Here is a 16271-nt window from a genome sequence, read left to right as displayed (position 1 = left end):
GGGCTTTCAAGGCAGGGTAGATGTAGGTTTGTGGCTTTATATGTAAGAGTAGATCGGCAGTAGAGTTCTGAATCCGTTGTAGTCTTTTCATAATTATTAAAGATGATCCGTGGTAGAGGCTATTGGCATAATCGAGTTCAGACAGAACAAGAGAAAAAGTAGCCTGCAACATGTGTGGAAATCCCAGGTGCGGGAAGATACTTTGCATCGTTTTTATAGTAATGAAACTTGATCTTGTTAGTTTGTCTACTTGGGCATTCATTGATAGCTTGGAGTCCATGGTAATTCCGAGGTTTCTTACTTCCTTAGATAATTTAGGTGGTGTTCCCAGGCAGCAAGTGGGTCATAATTTTCCAATCGGCAAGTGAGTAATTCCGCTTTGGAAGCATTCAATTTGAGATGGCTCCATGTCATCCACTGATCCACGGCTCTGAGACAACTGAAAATGTGTGAGTTGCCAATGTCTTTGGGGCTTTCCAGTTTAAGGAGTGTTTGTGTGTTTTCTGCATAGTTCTGCCATGTGAGGTGAAATTGATCAGTGGCGGTAATGACTTGAAAAGCATGGGTGAGATGATAGAGCCTTGAGGGACCCCTGCTTCTGTGAAGTATGGTTTAGACGAGAAAGGGACGGTATGGATGACATTAGTTCTGTTTTGAAGGTAGTCTGTGATCCAGTTGAGAGCAGTCCTCTCTATGCCGACTTCGTAGAGTCTTTGTTTTAGATAACACTCCTGGTCACAGTTCACACAGCAGCCCTTGATCGGATTGGGCCCTAGTCTGAAAGAAATGTCCCACTCTCCCTGCTGCTGGTGAATAAAATGAGGCATCAGGGGTCCTTTTCAGAGACCGGTCCCTGCCTGGCTACATTGAAGCAGAGACTTGCCCCTGATTACAAACGTCTTGCACCTCCCCCAATTCACCTAAAACTCCAAAAACGTAACTCCGTCGGGCTGGTGCCAAGTTATTTGATGGGGTGGGGAGGGTGTGATGGTGTATGGGCCGCAAGGGGTGAAAGGTAGATAGGAGGGCACAGAAGGGGTGATGATAGGGTGTTAACCCCTTCACTGCCTGGCCTTATCCCAGCAATAATCTTTTTTGGCTATTTGTGGTAGTTCGTGCTTAGGCCCCCATAACTTTTTGCCCACATAAGGTATCCACACCAAATTTGCAACCGTTTCTTTCAACATGCTGAGAATTCTAAAGGTACCAAGCATTTGCGAATTCCCCTGGAGTGGGCCAAGAAATTAGGCAAATAACAGCAAAATTGTGGGTTTTTGGGGAAAAATGGGAAAAAAGTGCTGCAGAAGAAGACGTCTGGTTTTTCCCCTGCAGATGGTATCAACAAATGTTTATGGTGCTGAAATCACCCTCTTACCAGCTTTCAGACACAGGAAAACATTTGTCAGAAAACAAAACTTTTGTACACAGTTTTGGCATTTTACTAGGACATAGCCTATTTTCCAATTTTGTGTGCTTTCAACCTCCTTCCAGTTAGTGGTTGAAATGGGTATGAAAACAATAATGGATCTCTGAAAACTATACATTTCTGAAAAGTAGACAAATTTCTAAATTTCGCAAGGGGTCATTTGTGTAGCTCCTTCACTTTTATCTTCTAACTATGGTAGATTTTTTAAAGCTATATACCATTACATCCGCTCGACCCTTTTCGTTGCAGTGATAAATGAGGCTTGCAGGTTCACCAAGAACCCGAGGTACCAAAAGTCAATAACTAAGTTGCACCTTGCAATGGTTTTTCATTCTGTACCCGGTATACAGTAATTAATTTGGTAAAATATAAAGAGTGGAAATTAGGTATCAAGGAAATCTATATATGGAAGGGAGGCTAGCGCCCGAGGGTAATGGCGGCCAATCCTTGACTCTCCGCGGCAGCGGCGACGACGACGTGCCTAACGCGGCACTCACCGCTTGCAGGGGCCTCAGATGATGGCCTGACTTCCTCTGACGAGCCGGCGCGCGAAGAGCTGCTTTTTGAAACGTTTGTGGGCATGTAAGCAGCATTTTGATTTATCTTTCCTACGGAGCGGTTCTGCGACCAGAACGTCCGCCATCTTAGATACGCGCTTCACGGAGTATTTCACCTCCGCGCGCTGCCAGCTGTTTTCACCTTCTACATTTGGCTATGGCTTCCATTTAAACGTCAAAATTGTTTGAGCCTAATTGTTTTATGCGCAGCAACAATTTTATGGATACCTATGCTGTTTTTGAGGGGCGCTTCGGATATTTACTCACCAGAGAAGGTTTACCTGACACCTTGAGGAAACTTTATCACAATGGGGACAACCTCTAATCTATAAAGCAAGTGATTAATGACAATGGTTTTCTGTTTGAAACATTTTCTGGAGCACAGGCTTTGAAAGTTGAAAGTATACATTTCTTCCACTCTGCACTTTCCTCCCATGAAATGTTAATGGTTATGCGGCTGGGCTGTCATATGACACTGTTTCTTGGATGAGATCTTGGGGGTCTATCCTCATTTTACCAAATTCAGCTATTTTTGAGATGTTAATATAGGAATTACTCTGCTGTCAAATAAAAACAAGCATTTGCAATGCAATAGGTCTCGCATTTATAAGAGTTTGAGCTATTGGCATTGTAAAATTACAATGCCTTTTATTTATGTTTTGGTTTTAAAACAAATAAAAGGCATTGTCATTGACAATGTCAGTAGCATAAACTCGCATAAAAGCAGTGTGTGGAGTGCAGCAGTGTGCAGCGTGCAGCAGTGTGCGGTGTGCAGCAGTGTGCGGCGTGCAGCAGTGTGCGGCGTGCAGCAGTGTGAGGCATGCAGCAGTGTGAGGCATGCAGCAGTGTGCGGCGTGCAGCAGTGTGCGGTGTGCAGCAGTGAGTGACGTGCAGCAGTGTGTGGCGTGCAGCAGTGTGCGGCGTGCAGCAGCGTTTGGCGTGCAGCAGTGTTTCGTGTAGCAGTGTGAGGCATGCAGCACTGTGTGGCGTGCAGCGGCGTGCAGCAGTGTGCGGCGTGCAGCAGTGTGCTGCGTGCAGCAGTGTTGTGCAGCATGCAGCAGTGAGTAATGCAGCAGTGTGCAGCAGATCGGTAAATATTAACTTGTGCTCTCATTTCGACCCTGTGACCTAAATTTTTACGAGTGCCTAAAATTTTCCTTCAGACCCACCAAGCAGCCACCCCTAGCAGACAGGGCTCATTGCCTAAAACTATCCTGGGATTTGAACCCGCGCCGCGGTCAGTAGTCACACACAATGGAAAAGTTAATACATCAAGCCGTTTTGTTTGAGCGAGTCGCGCGCGCCCTCCACGGGTGATCATGGGTAAAGTGCGCGCGATTACACAGACGCACGCACCTGCTGTCCCTTCTCGCAGACGCTTTTATAAACAGATAAGCTGAGGGGTGTTGTGGGGGAGTGACAGCTGACAGTCTCGATGGGATATAATGCCGGAGAGACAGGGTGACGAGGGGCATGCTCTCCTCATACGTAATCTAGTCCATTGCCTTATTCTACCAGACACTTTCAATTTCTTTCCCTTTTGACAGTCAGTGAAAAAGTTCCGGGGAGCGAGACGTTTTAGAAAAGGAGAGCGGCGGTGATGTGTAGAAGTGGTTAGCACGTGAGGGAAACAGTCTCAGGCACGGATGGGAAAAAAACAGTGTGCATAGGACCAGGTAGGGACAGACGAGAACAGATTAAGCCACAAAAAAAAATAGGTTGTGATATACATAAGAGGAAAGAAGCGATGATTAAGGGACAGAAATTGGGTTAAATCGCCGGGGACAGACGAAGAGATGGCGTAATGAATGGCCAGAACTGCCTGCTTTGGAACTGCGTGTGGGGGGAGGGGGCGGCTAGATTCGAGTCTCGGCGTCGGCTCAACATCCTGTGATCCTGGGCAAATCACTTAATCTCCCCGTGCCTGCAAAAAATGAATGTGTCCTTGTGTACTGTAACTGGTGCTCACGTCAAAGCGCTTTTTATCTTCGACCTTCGTTCGGGTCGAGTTCGCGCTATAAACAAGCCGAGGTGACAAGAAGGGCTGGGCGAGAAGGGAGGGGGGAATGTCAGCAACAGAGGAGCCCGCGAAAGTGAAAGTGATCGTGATTACGATCGATACGGAGGAAAGACACATGGCGCTGCGCGCGTGCACGTTCACGTGCACTGTAGCTTAAGGCCACGGCAGCACTTTGAGAAGCCCACATATAAAATGTCTCTTCGAGCCTTTGGCTCGCGAGACCTAATGATATGAGGGAGTGGAGGGGAAGGAAGGAGGGAAAGGTTGGTGCGCACTTATAGATGTTCCACATATTGCGGTTGTGCTCCCATGCTATATAATTGTAGGTTCATCACCACACCTATTCATTTTGTCTGGCTTTAGGTTCTTGGGATGTCGTCTTTATAAAAGAGATATTTGTATCTTTGAATTAAGAGACATTATACCACTTCTTTCCGACCAAGTGCATGGGCAAGCTAATTAAGGTTCTGTCACATTCATCCACCCGGCCACAAAACTTGTCAACTCGCTACAAGTCTCGCCTATATTGCACCTCAATGGAAGATTCAGTTAATACTTCACCTAAAGGTACCTTGGTTTCCACCATTGCGGCATCCTCAGGCAAGTAAACGCTTGAAAAAGGACCCTCCATCTCCCCCTAAACAACCTTTCTCAGTGTCCATGGATTTGTTGTTGGAGGAAATAAGAGCTCTCCGCCCATTTGTTGAAGAAACTAATTCTAAAATACAAACTTTATCTGACAGATGGTCAAGCTTGAAAGACAGAGTTACGACAGTGGAGCAGAATATTGAATCTTTATCCTCCTCTCACACTAAAATGATGCCCTTCATTCTCAAGTGACTTTACTCCAGAAACAAGTTGAAAATCTTGAAAATTGGAGTAGACGAAACAACCTACGCATTTATGGTTTGCCAGAGGGTTCAGAGGGATCCGACCCCATCACTTTCTTTAAGTCTTTTCTACCAAAGATACTCAAGTTACCACAGGATACTCTTCTAAACATTCAGCGAGCCCACAGAATGGGCCCTGCCCACATAACGTCTTCCTCCACCATGAAGAAACCAAGAGGTTGCATCATCTATTTTCTAGAATACACTGACCTGCTCAAGATTCTATCAGCTGCCAAAGCTATCAATCGTATTACTTGGTCAGGTAATCCTCTGTTTTTCTCTCAGGACTACTCAAAACCCACAGCTGATAGACGCAGAGATTTCCTAGCTATGAGACCACAGCTGCTTTCTATGGGTGCGAGATACGGCCTCTTCCATCCATGTCTCTTCAAAGTGACCATCAATAATAAGAACACTACATATGAAGATCCTATAAAATTAAAGAGTTTTCTTAATTTTTTTTGTACGGAGTCTATGGATACGTCCACATTGCAAAAATGAGTAACTGGCTCTTCTCAGGTCATACCTGTGCTCTTTTTTCCTTTTACTCTCTCTCTTATGAAGTTTGTTCCGCACTGTTGATCATTTTCTTTTGGTTAAAAAGTTAAGGATGTTGTTCTAGTTTTTTTTGGGTTTTTTTTCTCTCATCCTTCAGCAGACTGTTTCGAATGATCATTAATCTTCTTTTTTCATTACAGGATTTTTCTCCTCCTAGTACATCCCTTGTGTTGTGCTGCAGTCGGTTCTGCTGTCCTCCCCGCTTCCCTATGGAATCTAGATTCATCACTGTCCCATGTGGCCTCATCTCCCCCCACCTCATATTTGTCTTGAATTATTTGTAAGTATGTTATTTGTGTCTTTCCCATCTCATCTTTTGCTAATTTTTTCTCATTACTTACTTGCACTACTCTCATTTTCTTTCCTTTCTTATTGTCTTTCTTGATTTTCTCTTTATTGCACTTCACATTTATGCATGTTCATTACTCTTTGCCACTATCAATTTATCTATTTGTATTGTTCTTTCATTATTCAGTTCCTTTTCTTACTATTCCTTAATCTTTCCATCATCACAGTTATACATGCATTTCCACTTTTTCTTCTCATTTCTTCCTTTCAGCTTTATAACCTACATATATAATTGGTTAATTATTAGGTATGCTTTCCATTGTCTAGTAACTGATATTGATTGGTGCTTTATATGTGCTTTTTTGTTAATCTCATGTCATTAAATCTTATTTCTTGGAATGTCAAGGGGTTACACTCACCTATTAAACGACGCAGGGGCATATTCTCAAGGATCTATCGCTGAGATATCGGCATTTTAGAGCAGCCAAAGTCGTGATAAATGTAACGCCCCATTCACAAGCTGGTGCTAACAGCCCATATCACCAGTTTACATGCGATAGCAGTCGCAAAAAACATCGCCACCGATGACCCCGGCAACTAACGTTAATGAGATGCAGAGTAGGCGTTCCAGAGCAAAAAGCCGCGACAACACCACTCCACAACATTCTCAACGACCAGCCAGATCGGCAATAAGATCACAAAACATGCGATAAGGCGCGTTAGCAGCAGGATTTTAACACCTGCTCTGACTTGACGCAAATCGACGACAACCTGCAGCAGCTAAGGGAGCACAGCCCATAGCCAAATATGAAGAACAATAGATGCACCCGAGCAACTGAACATGCAGCCCGGATCCCCAATAGGGCAACAAAACCCACCGCCACCACCCCCAGGACTCCCCCCCACTCTTTGGACAGTGAAGGCACATCAACTCCACGAAACCATGAACCAAACAAATCGCCTGAAGTTGCACAATCACAACACCTAACATACAGGTGTGGCTAGAAAAAGGGAGATCATACATTCATTACAACGTTTCTTACAGATCAAACAAAAAACAACAGTTCTGGTGAGGCACGGTGGGTCTTCTCTGGGCATTCTGTAAGTCACAGCCTGCAGGATAGAAATACAGATAAGAAGGTGTGTTATGCGCCCATCAAAGTACAGAGAGAGAGAGAGCGAGAGGGGGAGAGAGGGAGATAGAAAGAGAGAGAAAGAGAGGGAAAGAGATAGAGAGGGAGAAAGAGGGAGAGAGAAAGAGAGGGAGAGAGAAAGAGAGCAAGAGAGAAAGAAAGGGAGAGAAAGAGAGCGAAAGAGAGAGAGAGAGAGAGAGAGAGAGGGGGGGAGGGAGAGAAAGAGAGGGACAGAGAGGGAGAGAGAAAGAGAGGGAGAGAGAGGGAGAGAGAAAGAGAGAGAAAGAGAGGGAGAGAGAAATAGAAAGAGAGGGAGAGAGAAATAGAAAGAGAGGGAGAGAAAGAGAGCGAAAGAGAGAGGGGGAGAGAAAGAGAGGGAAAGAGAGGGAGAGAGAAAGAGAGGGAGAGAGAGAGAGAAAGAGAGGGAAAGAGAAAGAGAAAGAGAGGGAGCGAAAGAGAGGGAGAGAGAGTGCAGACACTGCAGACCCAGGCCTCACTGCTCACCTGCTGCCACCAGTGTGGCTCCAACCACGTGCCGGTATACACATCAGTCCCCCAGGTCCCTTATCTGAAACAGTTCACAGAGACATGAATGGCAGAGTCCATACAGTTGCACACGCCATCATCGCTTGCCCGCCCCTGCGCAAACAGGCTGCTGCACCCCAGCCCCTCCTGCCGCCCAACGGTGATTGCCCGTCCCTGCTCAACCAGGCCTCAGTGCTCAACTTCCGACACCGTCGTGTCTCCAAGAGGGCCCACCACGTGCCGGTGGGAGCACCAAGCCCAGGGCTTGCGACCATGGCACCCTCCACATCATGCAGCCCCGCACCGCGGACCACCAGGTCACACACCTGATTCTGGGTCTTGATTATGCAATGGCAGAGACCATATCAGTGCACACGGCATAATCGCAGGCAGCACACCCGCTCAGTCCAATCGGTGCCACTAACTCTGTGAACTGTGAGGCAACGCCACGTGGTGGGAGGCCCGCACTGCCTGCTGGCTCAGGCCTACACTGCGGTCAAGCAGGGCGCACAGTAATCCCCACCAGTCCGGACCACCAGGACAGTGCATCATCGCAAGCTGCACACCCACTCAGCAGTTCAGGTGCCCCTATCTCACTGCACCGCAAGATACCATCCTGTGGCGGTGTGCCTGTGCCTGCCGCAGTGTATCCGGTGCCACCAAGTCTGTGCACCGCAAGCCATGGACCCTTTATGATTGCGTCTCGTTGTGCGGATGCCATCATGTCACCCCAGGCACTGTGCAATGTGCTGTGGCAGGGCCCTAGACCCTCCTGCATAAATGCGAACCACACAGAGACACCCAGTTACAGAGTGGAAATGGCGTCCAGCACGTGCGCCAGGCCCTTTATATTGGCAGGATCACATGTCCTGTGACGGCTGTGCTGGATGGGTGTGGTGTGGGTGTAAACCAGCCGTGACGGAGTGGCCGTGGCATTCTGACAACTAGACCTGTGAGCAGCAGATCCCTACAGGGAAGACCTGGGACATGTAGCGTTGTCGTCCCCCCCTGTGAGCGTAAGCCGAGTGGGCTGGTCTGGCGTATGCCAGTCTAGCATAAGGGTGTGAACAATGACCCCGGCGCTGGGTGTGGTTCCGTCCTTGGCTGGACAAGGAAGTAACTAATGCTTGTGTCCCCGTTGTAGTGTCGGCGCCACCCGTGTCACAATCGGCAATGTTTCACCCGTGACCCAAGTCCCACAACATGAGCAACATGGACATAAGGGGGAATCACTGACCCTACATTCATCCATACTTCCACACTTGAAAGATCATAGACATGACACATCGGTGTGACCATGAATGTTTATTGCACAATCAGTGGAGTTTTGAAGCCGGAGCAGTACAGGGCGATGCAAACCCCACTTCACATTGTTGGCCCATGTAGGGCCAGCCAGAGTCCTTCAGGGAATGACAGGTACATCAGAAGAGGAGGAGTTCAGTCCGTAGTTGGATACCTGTGTCATTGGTAACCAAACAGAATATGGCAGTCCATGTCGAGGTCCAAGGTGAGTATCGCAGAGCGCATTGGGGACATTGAAAGGGGATGATGCAGAGGGCCGAACCAAGCAGAAACAGGCCATAGGGCGTAGATGAATGCTACCGCTTCCTTCTCACCACCAAGCCAGATTCATCCGCATCTTCGTCCTCTGCTGTTTCATGTGCCTCACATGTGGGTGGTGGTGTTCTGTCTCCAGCACTGTGTGGCAGTGACACCTCAGGGGCTAGAGGTGGAATGTGTGCCGCACTGTGTGGCACTGTCACATTAGGGGCCGGAGGTGGAATGTGTGCCGCACTGTGTGGCACTGTCACATCAGGGGCTGGAGGTGGAATGTGTGCCGCACTGTGTGGCATTGACACATCATTGGCCGGAGATGTGGATGGAGTGGTAGCAGCAGCATGCATCAGCGCCAGGCCTTGTGGCAGCAATGCCATGAGGAGGGTCTTTATGGCATTGAGGGACCCAGCTACCTCTCCCTGGTGTAGAGCCGTGGCAGCCGCTCTTTCCGCACGCGTCCACTCCATGTTCTCCATGAGCCTCCGCATGAGTCCCAACTACTGGGCGAGCTCGCTGGAGCCACTCTGACTAGACAGTCGTTCTTGTCCCAGAGTCAGGACTCTGGCAATGTCAGCCATGGTTTGTTGGAGGGCATGGAGCGGTCTATGGGTGTCCGTTAGGGACTATGAGTGGTTCCTGATGGGACTTAGACACCCATGTACGGCGTCTAGTTTGTCTGCCATGCAGTCGAGCCCCACCTGCACCTGTTCAGCCAGTGTCTCCTGGCATCCCAACACACGGCGTTGGAAGGCCATGTGTTCGTCATGGGGGTCCTGGGAGTCAGCCATGGTGGTGGGTGCTGCCTGCTGTGTGTCCTGTGCAGGGAGCGGGTTCTCCTCGTAGCATCTGGGCTGCCCTGCTCCTGGAAGTGGGCTGCAGAGGCTGTTCATGAGCTGCTGGAGGGCGTCGGAGTTGAAGGTGTGGTGGTCCTCTTCGTCATCAGAGAAGAGAGCATGGAACTGCTCTGCAGGATGTGTTGAATTTCCCTCTGCAATGTGAAGGGGAGATACAGTTTAACATTGTGTTCACATGTATGTTGACGCAATGTACATGTTTACATTCAGACTGAATGACAGCGTACATTGTGACTGGTTGAGGGGAGCTGCATATATGATGCGGGGCAGTGGACATTTCGACAACATCACGGATGTGTGTTTGTACTTGTACATTGTCAACTCACATTTCCCTGTGATGCCATATGTGATTGGCAAGTTTCTGCACACAAGCGGCACCAGTTGTGTCCTCTGTTCTGTTGTGGACGTGTTGCGGATTGTGCCACATCGTTGTCAATGTTGATGTGCTCTGCATGTGATTTGTGTGTGCCGCATTTTGGGGGAGTCGCCCCTGCAGCTCTGATTTGGCTGCCCCTTGGCCCTTACATGAGGTGTGCCTCTGGCTTCTGTGCTTCTGCAGTGCTGGAATGTTGCATAATTGGGTGCATTGGTCTCTTGGTGGGAGTTGGGGGTCTGGGGTATGGTTTCTCCGCAGATGTGCTATGCTTACTTGTGCATGTGTGCCATTGTGCCCATCTCCCCCAGTCCCCCAGTCCCTGGTCGTTACTCACCCTGTTGCTGTTGTGTACGGTCATGTCGAGCAGTGTCCGGGCCCCCAAATCCTGCCACCGTCTCCCAACTGATGACTGTGGACACCATTTCCTCCATCCGGTCCAGCTCCTCCTGTGGCGCTGGACTCCCACTTCCAGTCTGCATTGCTGCCTTCCGGTTGTTTGCGAGTTTCTGCTTAGTTTTGCGCTTGAAATCATTCCAGCGCCTCTTGACCTCTTCCATTGTCCTCTTCAGCACTCCGACTGCATTCACCTTGTCTACGATGGTCTGCCATATTCCATTTTTAGTTGCCAGTGACACAGTGGAGGTGATGAACAGTAGTTGATGGTGTTCTATCACCTCCGTTATCAGGATCCTGTTTTCCTGCAGACTGAACCTTTTCTTCCTACTCTTCTTGACCTTGCCCTTTCCTGACCCCGAAGTCCCAGACTGGTCCTCCAGGGGGCTTGTGGGGTTCTGGTTCTCCTCTGCACTTGCTCCGGCTACCTCCATTGGGCTTCGCTGTTGTTTGGCTTTTGTCTGTGGTTTTTTATTTACTTTTTTGGTGCATTTTTTTGCATGACACGTGGGAATTGCAGGCCTGTGGCTGGTTTTCGCTGATTTTCGTATCGCAATTGGCCTCATCGCATCTTTTTTTGCGTTCGTGTTTCGCATTTTTGAGGCGTCGCCTTGAATTTATCACGGTCATTTGACGCATTATTGTGGGACTATCGCATTGTACCGCCGGGTTGAGAATACCACGTTGACACAGAGTTATTTTCCCGCGATAGACTGCCATGTGAAGAGTTGCGTTAAGCTAATTTTGCTGTAGTTCTCACATGTTCTTGAGAATATCCCCCAGAGAGTGTTGATGCATTTAGCTAAACTAGGAGCAGATATAGCTTGTATACAAAAATCCCACCTATGGGCAGAGGAATCATTAAAATTAAAGAGAGGCTGGGTGGGGGAGGTTTTTTTTTCACCAGGGGATGGCAAACGTAATGGAGTCTTGACTCTCTGTCGTAAATACCTCCCTGTTAAATTGCTTTCACAATGCTCTGACGAAGGGAGTAGGTGGTAATTTACCAAATTGTTGTTAGGGAATGCTCCGATCTCTTTACTTAACATATATGCGCATACTACTGGGGACTCCTCTTTTTGGACATCCCTGGCCCAACAAATTACACTTTGTATGGATGATAACTTTATCTTTAAGTATTTGACCCCTTCTTAGACCGCAATTCCCAGGTCTCCTTCGTCCCCCACAAGGCGCACAAACTTTTCATTCAAGCTATCAAACAACACAAACTTATGACTATGCAATCCCACTTTAAACGAATATACATATTACTCTCCGCCCATCATACCCAATCTCGTATAGATTACTTTTTTATCTCACATAACATCTCTCAGTCAATAATGGCGGCAGATATTGGATGCATCCTAATTTTCGGCCATGCTCCCATCACTCTCCAACTTGACGTTTTGCAGAATCCTACTACACCCCGGAAATGGCGTTTCAACAATGCCTTACTTCTAGACCCTGTATTTACATCCTCTTTTGTTTCATTTTCTAATGAATATTTTTTATTAAATCAGTCCGACACTTTACCTTTTCATGTGATATAGGATGCTTTTAAAGCAGCAGCTAGAGACTTCATTATTGGCTATGTCTCTAAAAAATGCAAAAAATCCAAAGATTTCACAAACAACCTCCTTGACAAGATAAAGAGATTGGAGCATTCTTAATATTCTTCGAAATCCAAAGCATGTTTATCTGAACACATGAAAGCTAAAATGCTTCAACATATTTATTAAAATCCAGTGCAAAATTTTATGGGGGGTCAGAACAAAGCGAAGAAGGTACTAGCTAACTATTTGAAAGTCAAACACAACAAACTTATTATAGAATCCATTTTGGATGAACAACAAACATTGAAATTCAAAGGTTTGGATATCCTAAATGAATTCTTCCAATTTTTTAAGACCTTATACGCATTAGAAATTCTCTCGCTGGAACACCACATTTCTAATTTTTTTTCAGACATTCAGCAGCCTTTTGATGTTCCACCAAATCTTACATCTTTGGAATCCGACCTGTCACAAAAATAACTCATTATTGCATTACAGACACTTAAGGAGGACAAGGCCCCGGGACCGGATGGTTTCACTGTTGAGTTTTTCTTACATTTTATCCACCTGCTAATTCCCAAATTGCATAATCTTCTAATCTCTTTTTTACATTCAGATAAATCCCTTGGTTCTTTTGCAGATGCCATAATTTGCCTTATTCCTAAAGAAGGCAAAGACCCAAAACATTGTAAAAATTATCGACCTATTTCTCTAGTTAAAATTGACTATAAAGAATGCTCAAAAGCCTTGGCTTTACGCCTAAAGTCTTATCTGCCGGACTTATTAGGAAGAGAACAATCGGGCTTTGTTAAAGGGACGTCTTCTTACAGACAAAACCCGTTTATTTTTCGATGTTTTGTCCAAATCCCCCCACATCCCACATTCCTGAGCAGCAATAGCACTTGATGCTGAAAAAGCGTTTGATAGAGTAGAATGGCTTTACCATTTTTACACACTTAAATGGTTCAGTTTTGGCCCCAAAATTATTTCTATAATATCAATTCTATACTCTAGCCCACATGCAGCTGTTTGTGCAAATGGTAATACATCTTCTTTATTTCAATTTAGGTAGGGGCATCAGACAGTGGTGTCCATTATCTCCTTTACTTTTCAATCTAGCCTTAGAGCCTTTTCTTTCAAAAATTCGTCAAAACAATGATATACATGGTCTTGATTTCAAGGACACTAAAATTAAATTGGCAACCGGTGCTGATGATGTTTTACTATTAATTTCACAACCTCAAACATCGCTCCCCGCTTTCTTGCAAGAGGTTGACTCCTTTGCTGCTGTGTTTGGCTATAAATTAAATAGAGACAAATGTGAAATCTTACCTTTAACAAAATATGCTTTCAAAGAAGAGTTCCTTATCTCAGGTTTTGCTTTGGCCCCCAGCAGATTAAATACCTAGGTTTACATTTTACCCCCTCTATCTGAGGCACAGTCTCTCGTTGCATGGAAAACTGTTTACAGAAATTGTCTTCCTTATCCGCCAGATGGCATCCTCTGTATTTGTCTGGGTGGGGCTGTTTGGATACGATAAAAATGATGTTGTCCCCTATAGTCCTTTTCACAATTTCTAATATTCCAGTTTCCATTCCCCTAAAAACGTTTACAAAAATTAACTCTATAATATCTTTCTTTTTATGGAACAACAAAAAGTCATGTATGTCTCTATCAAAATTAATTTGTCCAAAGACGGAGGGCGGTGTTAATTTCCCTGATTTTCTTGCATATCACAAATCTTTTTTACTCCGCCAGGCATCTAGGTGGCTAGCGGATTCCACCGTACAATTTCCCTTATGGGCTGAACTTGAAAGATCTTTTATTTCCCCCTTTTCATTTCAAGAATACTACTCTTTTATCCGCAAACCACAATCTATATCCACTCCCATACTTCAACATACATCAAATATTTTAAATCCCAAATTTCCTTTGGGACCTATGAATTGAACTTCCTTTTCTAAGTTCACAATTTGGCACAATAACATGATCCTGATTCGTGATAAACCTTTATATTGGAACTCTTGGAGGAAAAAAGTTCTAATACGGATATATCAACTATACATACAAAAGGAGACAATGCCCTTTTCGCAAGCAAGCAGACGTTTTGATCTTCCTACATCTTACCTCCCTAAATATCTCCTTTTAAAACAGGCAATTTTGGACGCTCATGCCAAATATACGTTACCAGATTCTCTTAATACTAGGCCTGGGCTGTAAATTCCGTTCCGCTCACGGGATTTGCGGAATTTGGGTAATTTCGTGTTCCGCGGAGAACGCGGAATTGCCCAAAATTCAGCGTTCTGCAGCTTCGCGGAATTGTTTGCTTGTTCGCGAGATATTTCCCCCTGAGCACGCAAACAGCATTCGCGAACCGGAAAAAAGCATCGTGAACAAGCACTTCCGCGTGTTCGCGGAAATTCTGCATGCTTGCGGAGATTTTTTACCGTTTAGCGGAGCGTCCCGTAGCGCAACTACCCAAATTCTGCCCACCCCTACTTAACACTCATACACCTTCCTCAAATAATACTAACCTACACACTCTCCTATGACTCAGTCACAAAGCTTCTGTTATTTATAAATACTTACATACTCCAGTTTTAGCATGAGATAAAACTAAGATGGAACTATCATGGGAACATGATTTAGGGGTCTGCTGGCCCACAACACTGTGGAATAAGATATGGACTAAAATTTAAAAATTCTCTAGAGCAGCTGACACTAGACAGACATTTTTCTTTGTCTTTAACAGACTTTTACTATCTGCTCTTAGTGCAAGACATGCTGGACTTTCGGATATTTGCTGGAAATGTCTTTGCCCCATGCAGATTTATACCAATTACTCTTTACATGTCCGATTGTCCACAATTTTTGGGGAAAGGTCTGGACTCAAATCAATTTAATATTTGCTTCCAATCATACTTTTTCCATTTCTCACATTTTCCTAGGAAGTTTATCCCCTAATTGGGCGGAATCTAACTCTATTACTAACATTATGGATTTACTAATAGCAGTGGCTTTACAGCAAATACCAAAAATTGGAAAGACTTCTCCAAATTATCAAATCAAGCATGGTGGTATGCTGTGTGTTACAATCAGAGATTAGACACAACTTTTGTTTATCCCGCCCACATGGCAACGAAGTGTTCAAATTTATGGTCACCTATCACAATGCTTATTGACGCTAGTGCTAAACACTTCTTCTCCCCCAATCCAGCGCAACAAGAGGTTTCTAAACCCCCTTGACTTTCCTCAAATTGATGGTATGGCAATTGGTTATTATATAGCTTATATTATTATCTGTATATGAATTATAATCTTCTCTTCTTTGCACCGTTTACCTTGCATACCCTTGTCATTTGTTCTCTATTTTAGCAGATGTTACCACGTTTTATACATTTAATCATTTTGTCTCTGAATGTTATTCTCAGATAGGAAATGCATTGCTGTTCTTCCTTATTTTATGTATTGTCATTTTGAATTCTCTTAATAAACTTACTTTTGAATTGAAAAAAAAGGAAATCTATGTATATCTGAAATGGGAACAAGATATGGAGTTTAGAAACAGTGGTTATTTGTACATCTCTGGATTTGTGGATATCCATATTAGCATGTGAATTAGAGAGTATTGTTCAAAATGACTTCTTTTTTACACACTGTCTTACATGTAGAAGGCAGGAATGCATAGAAAGACAAACAGTAATAACACTTGTTCTATTATTCTGTGTTCCCCTAAGTCTCCCGATAAAAATGATACCTCACGTGTGTGGGTAGGCCCAGTGGTTAATTTGTAAAAAAAAAAAGTGCTGGTGCTCTCGTCAGGAGGAAGCTTGCATCAGCTCAGTTCTCCTGTTGGTGCCGCCTAAAACAGAATCAAGTACTAACCATGAAAGTGGGAAGTGTATGTGGCCTAATAGCCAGAGCTGCTGATTTCGGAGCTGGGAAACCAGGTTCAAGTCTTGGCGTCGGCTCAACATCATGTGATTCTGTGCAAGTCACTTAATCTCCCCATGCCTACCATAAATGAATGTGTCCTTAACTGGTGCTCGTGAAAACTGGTGTTGAATTTTGAGCACCGGAAACCACTGGCTCAAATTAAGCACTGATTGGAATCCTATAATAAAGACAAAGATGTTGCGT

General features: G+C 45.3%; 1 protein-coding gene across 1 annotated transcript in view; it reads left to right on the top strand.

The window, feature by feature from the left end:
• Nucleotides 1-16271, top strand: part of LOC146833636 (uncharacterized) — a 206850-nt gene that overhangs the window by 165747 nt on the left and 24832 nt on the right. The window contains exon 3 of the mRNA XM_085599909.1: nt 5592-5731. Coding sequence (XP_085456035.1) covers nt 5592-5731 — 140 coding nt within the window. The remainder of the gene's footprint in view (nt 1-5591; nt 5732-16271) is intronic.

The sequence above is a fragment of the Triturus cristatus genome, chromosome 4_2 (genome assembly GCF_964204655.1).
Source record: "Triturus cristatus chromosome 4_2, aTriCri1.1, whole genome shotgun sequence".
Lineage (NCBI taxonomy): Eukaryota > Metazoa > Chordata > Amphibia > Caudata > Salamandridae > Triturus > Triturus cristatus.
Note: the sequence above shows the minus strand (reverse complement) of the source record. Positions and strands in the feature narration are given on the sequence as shown.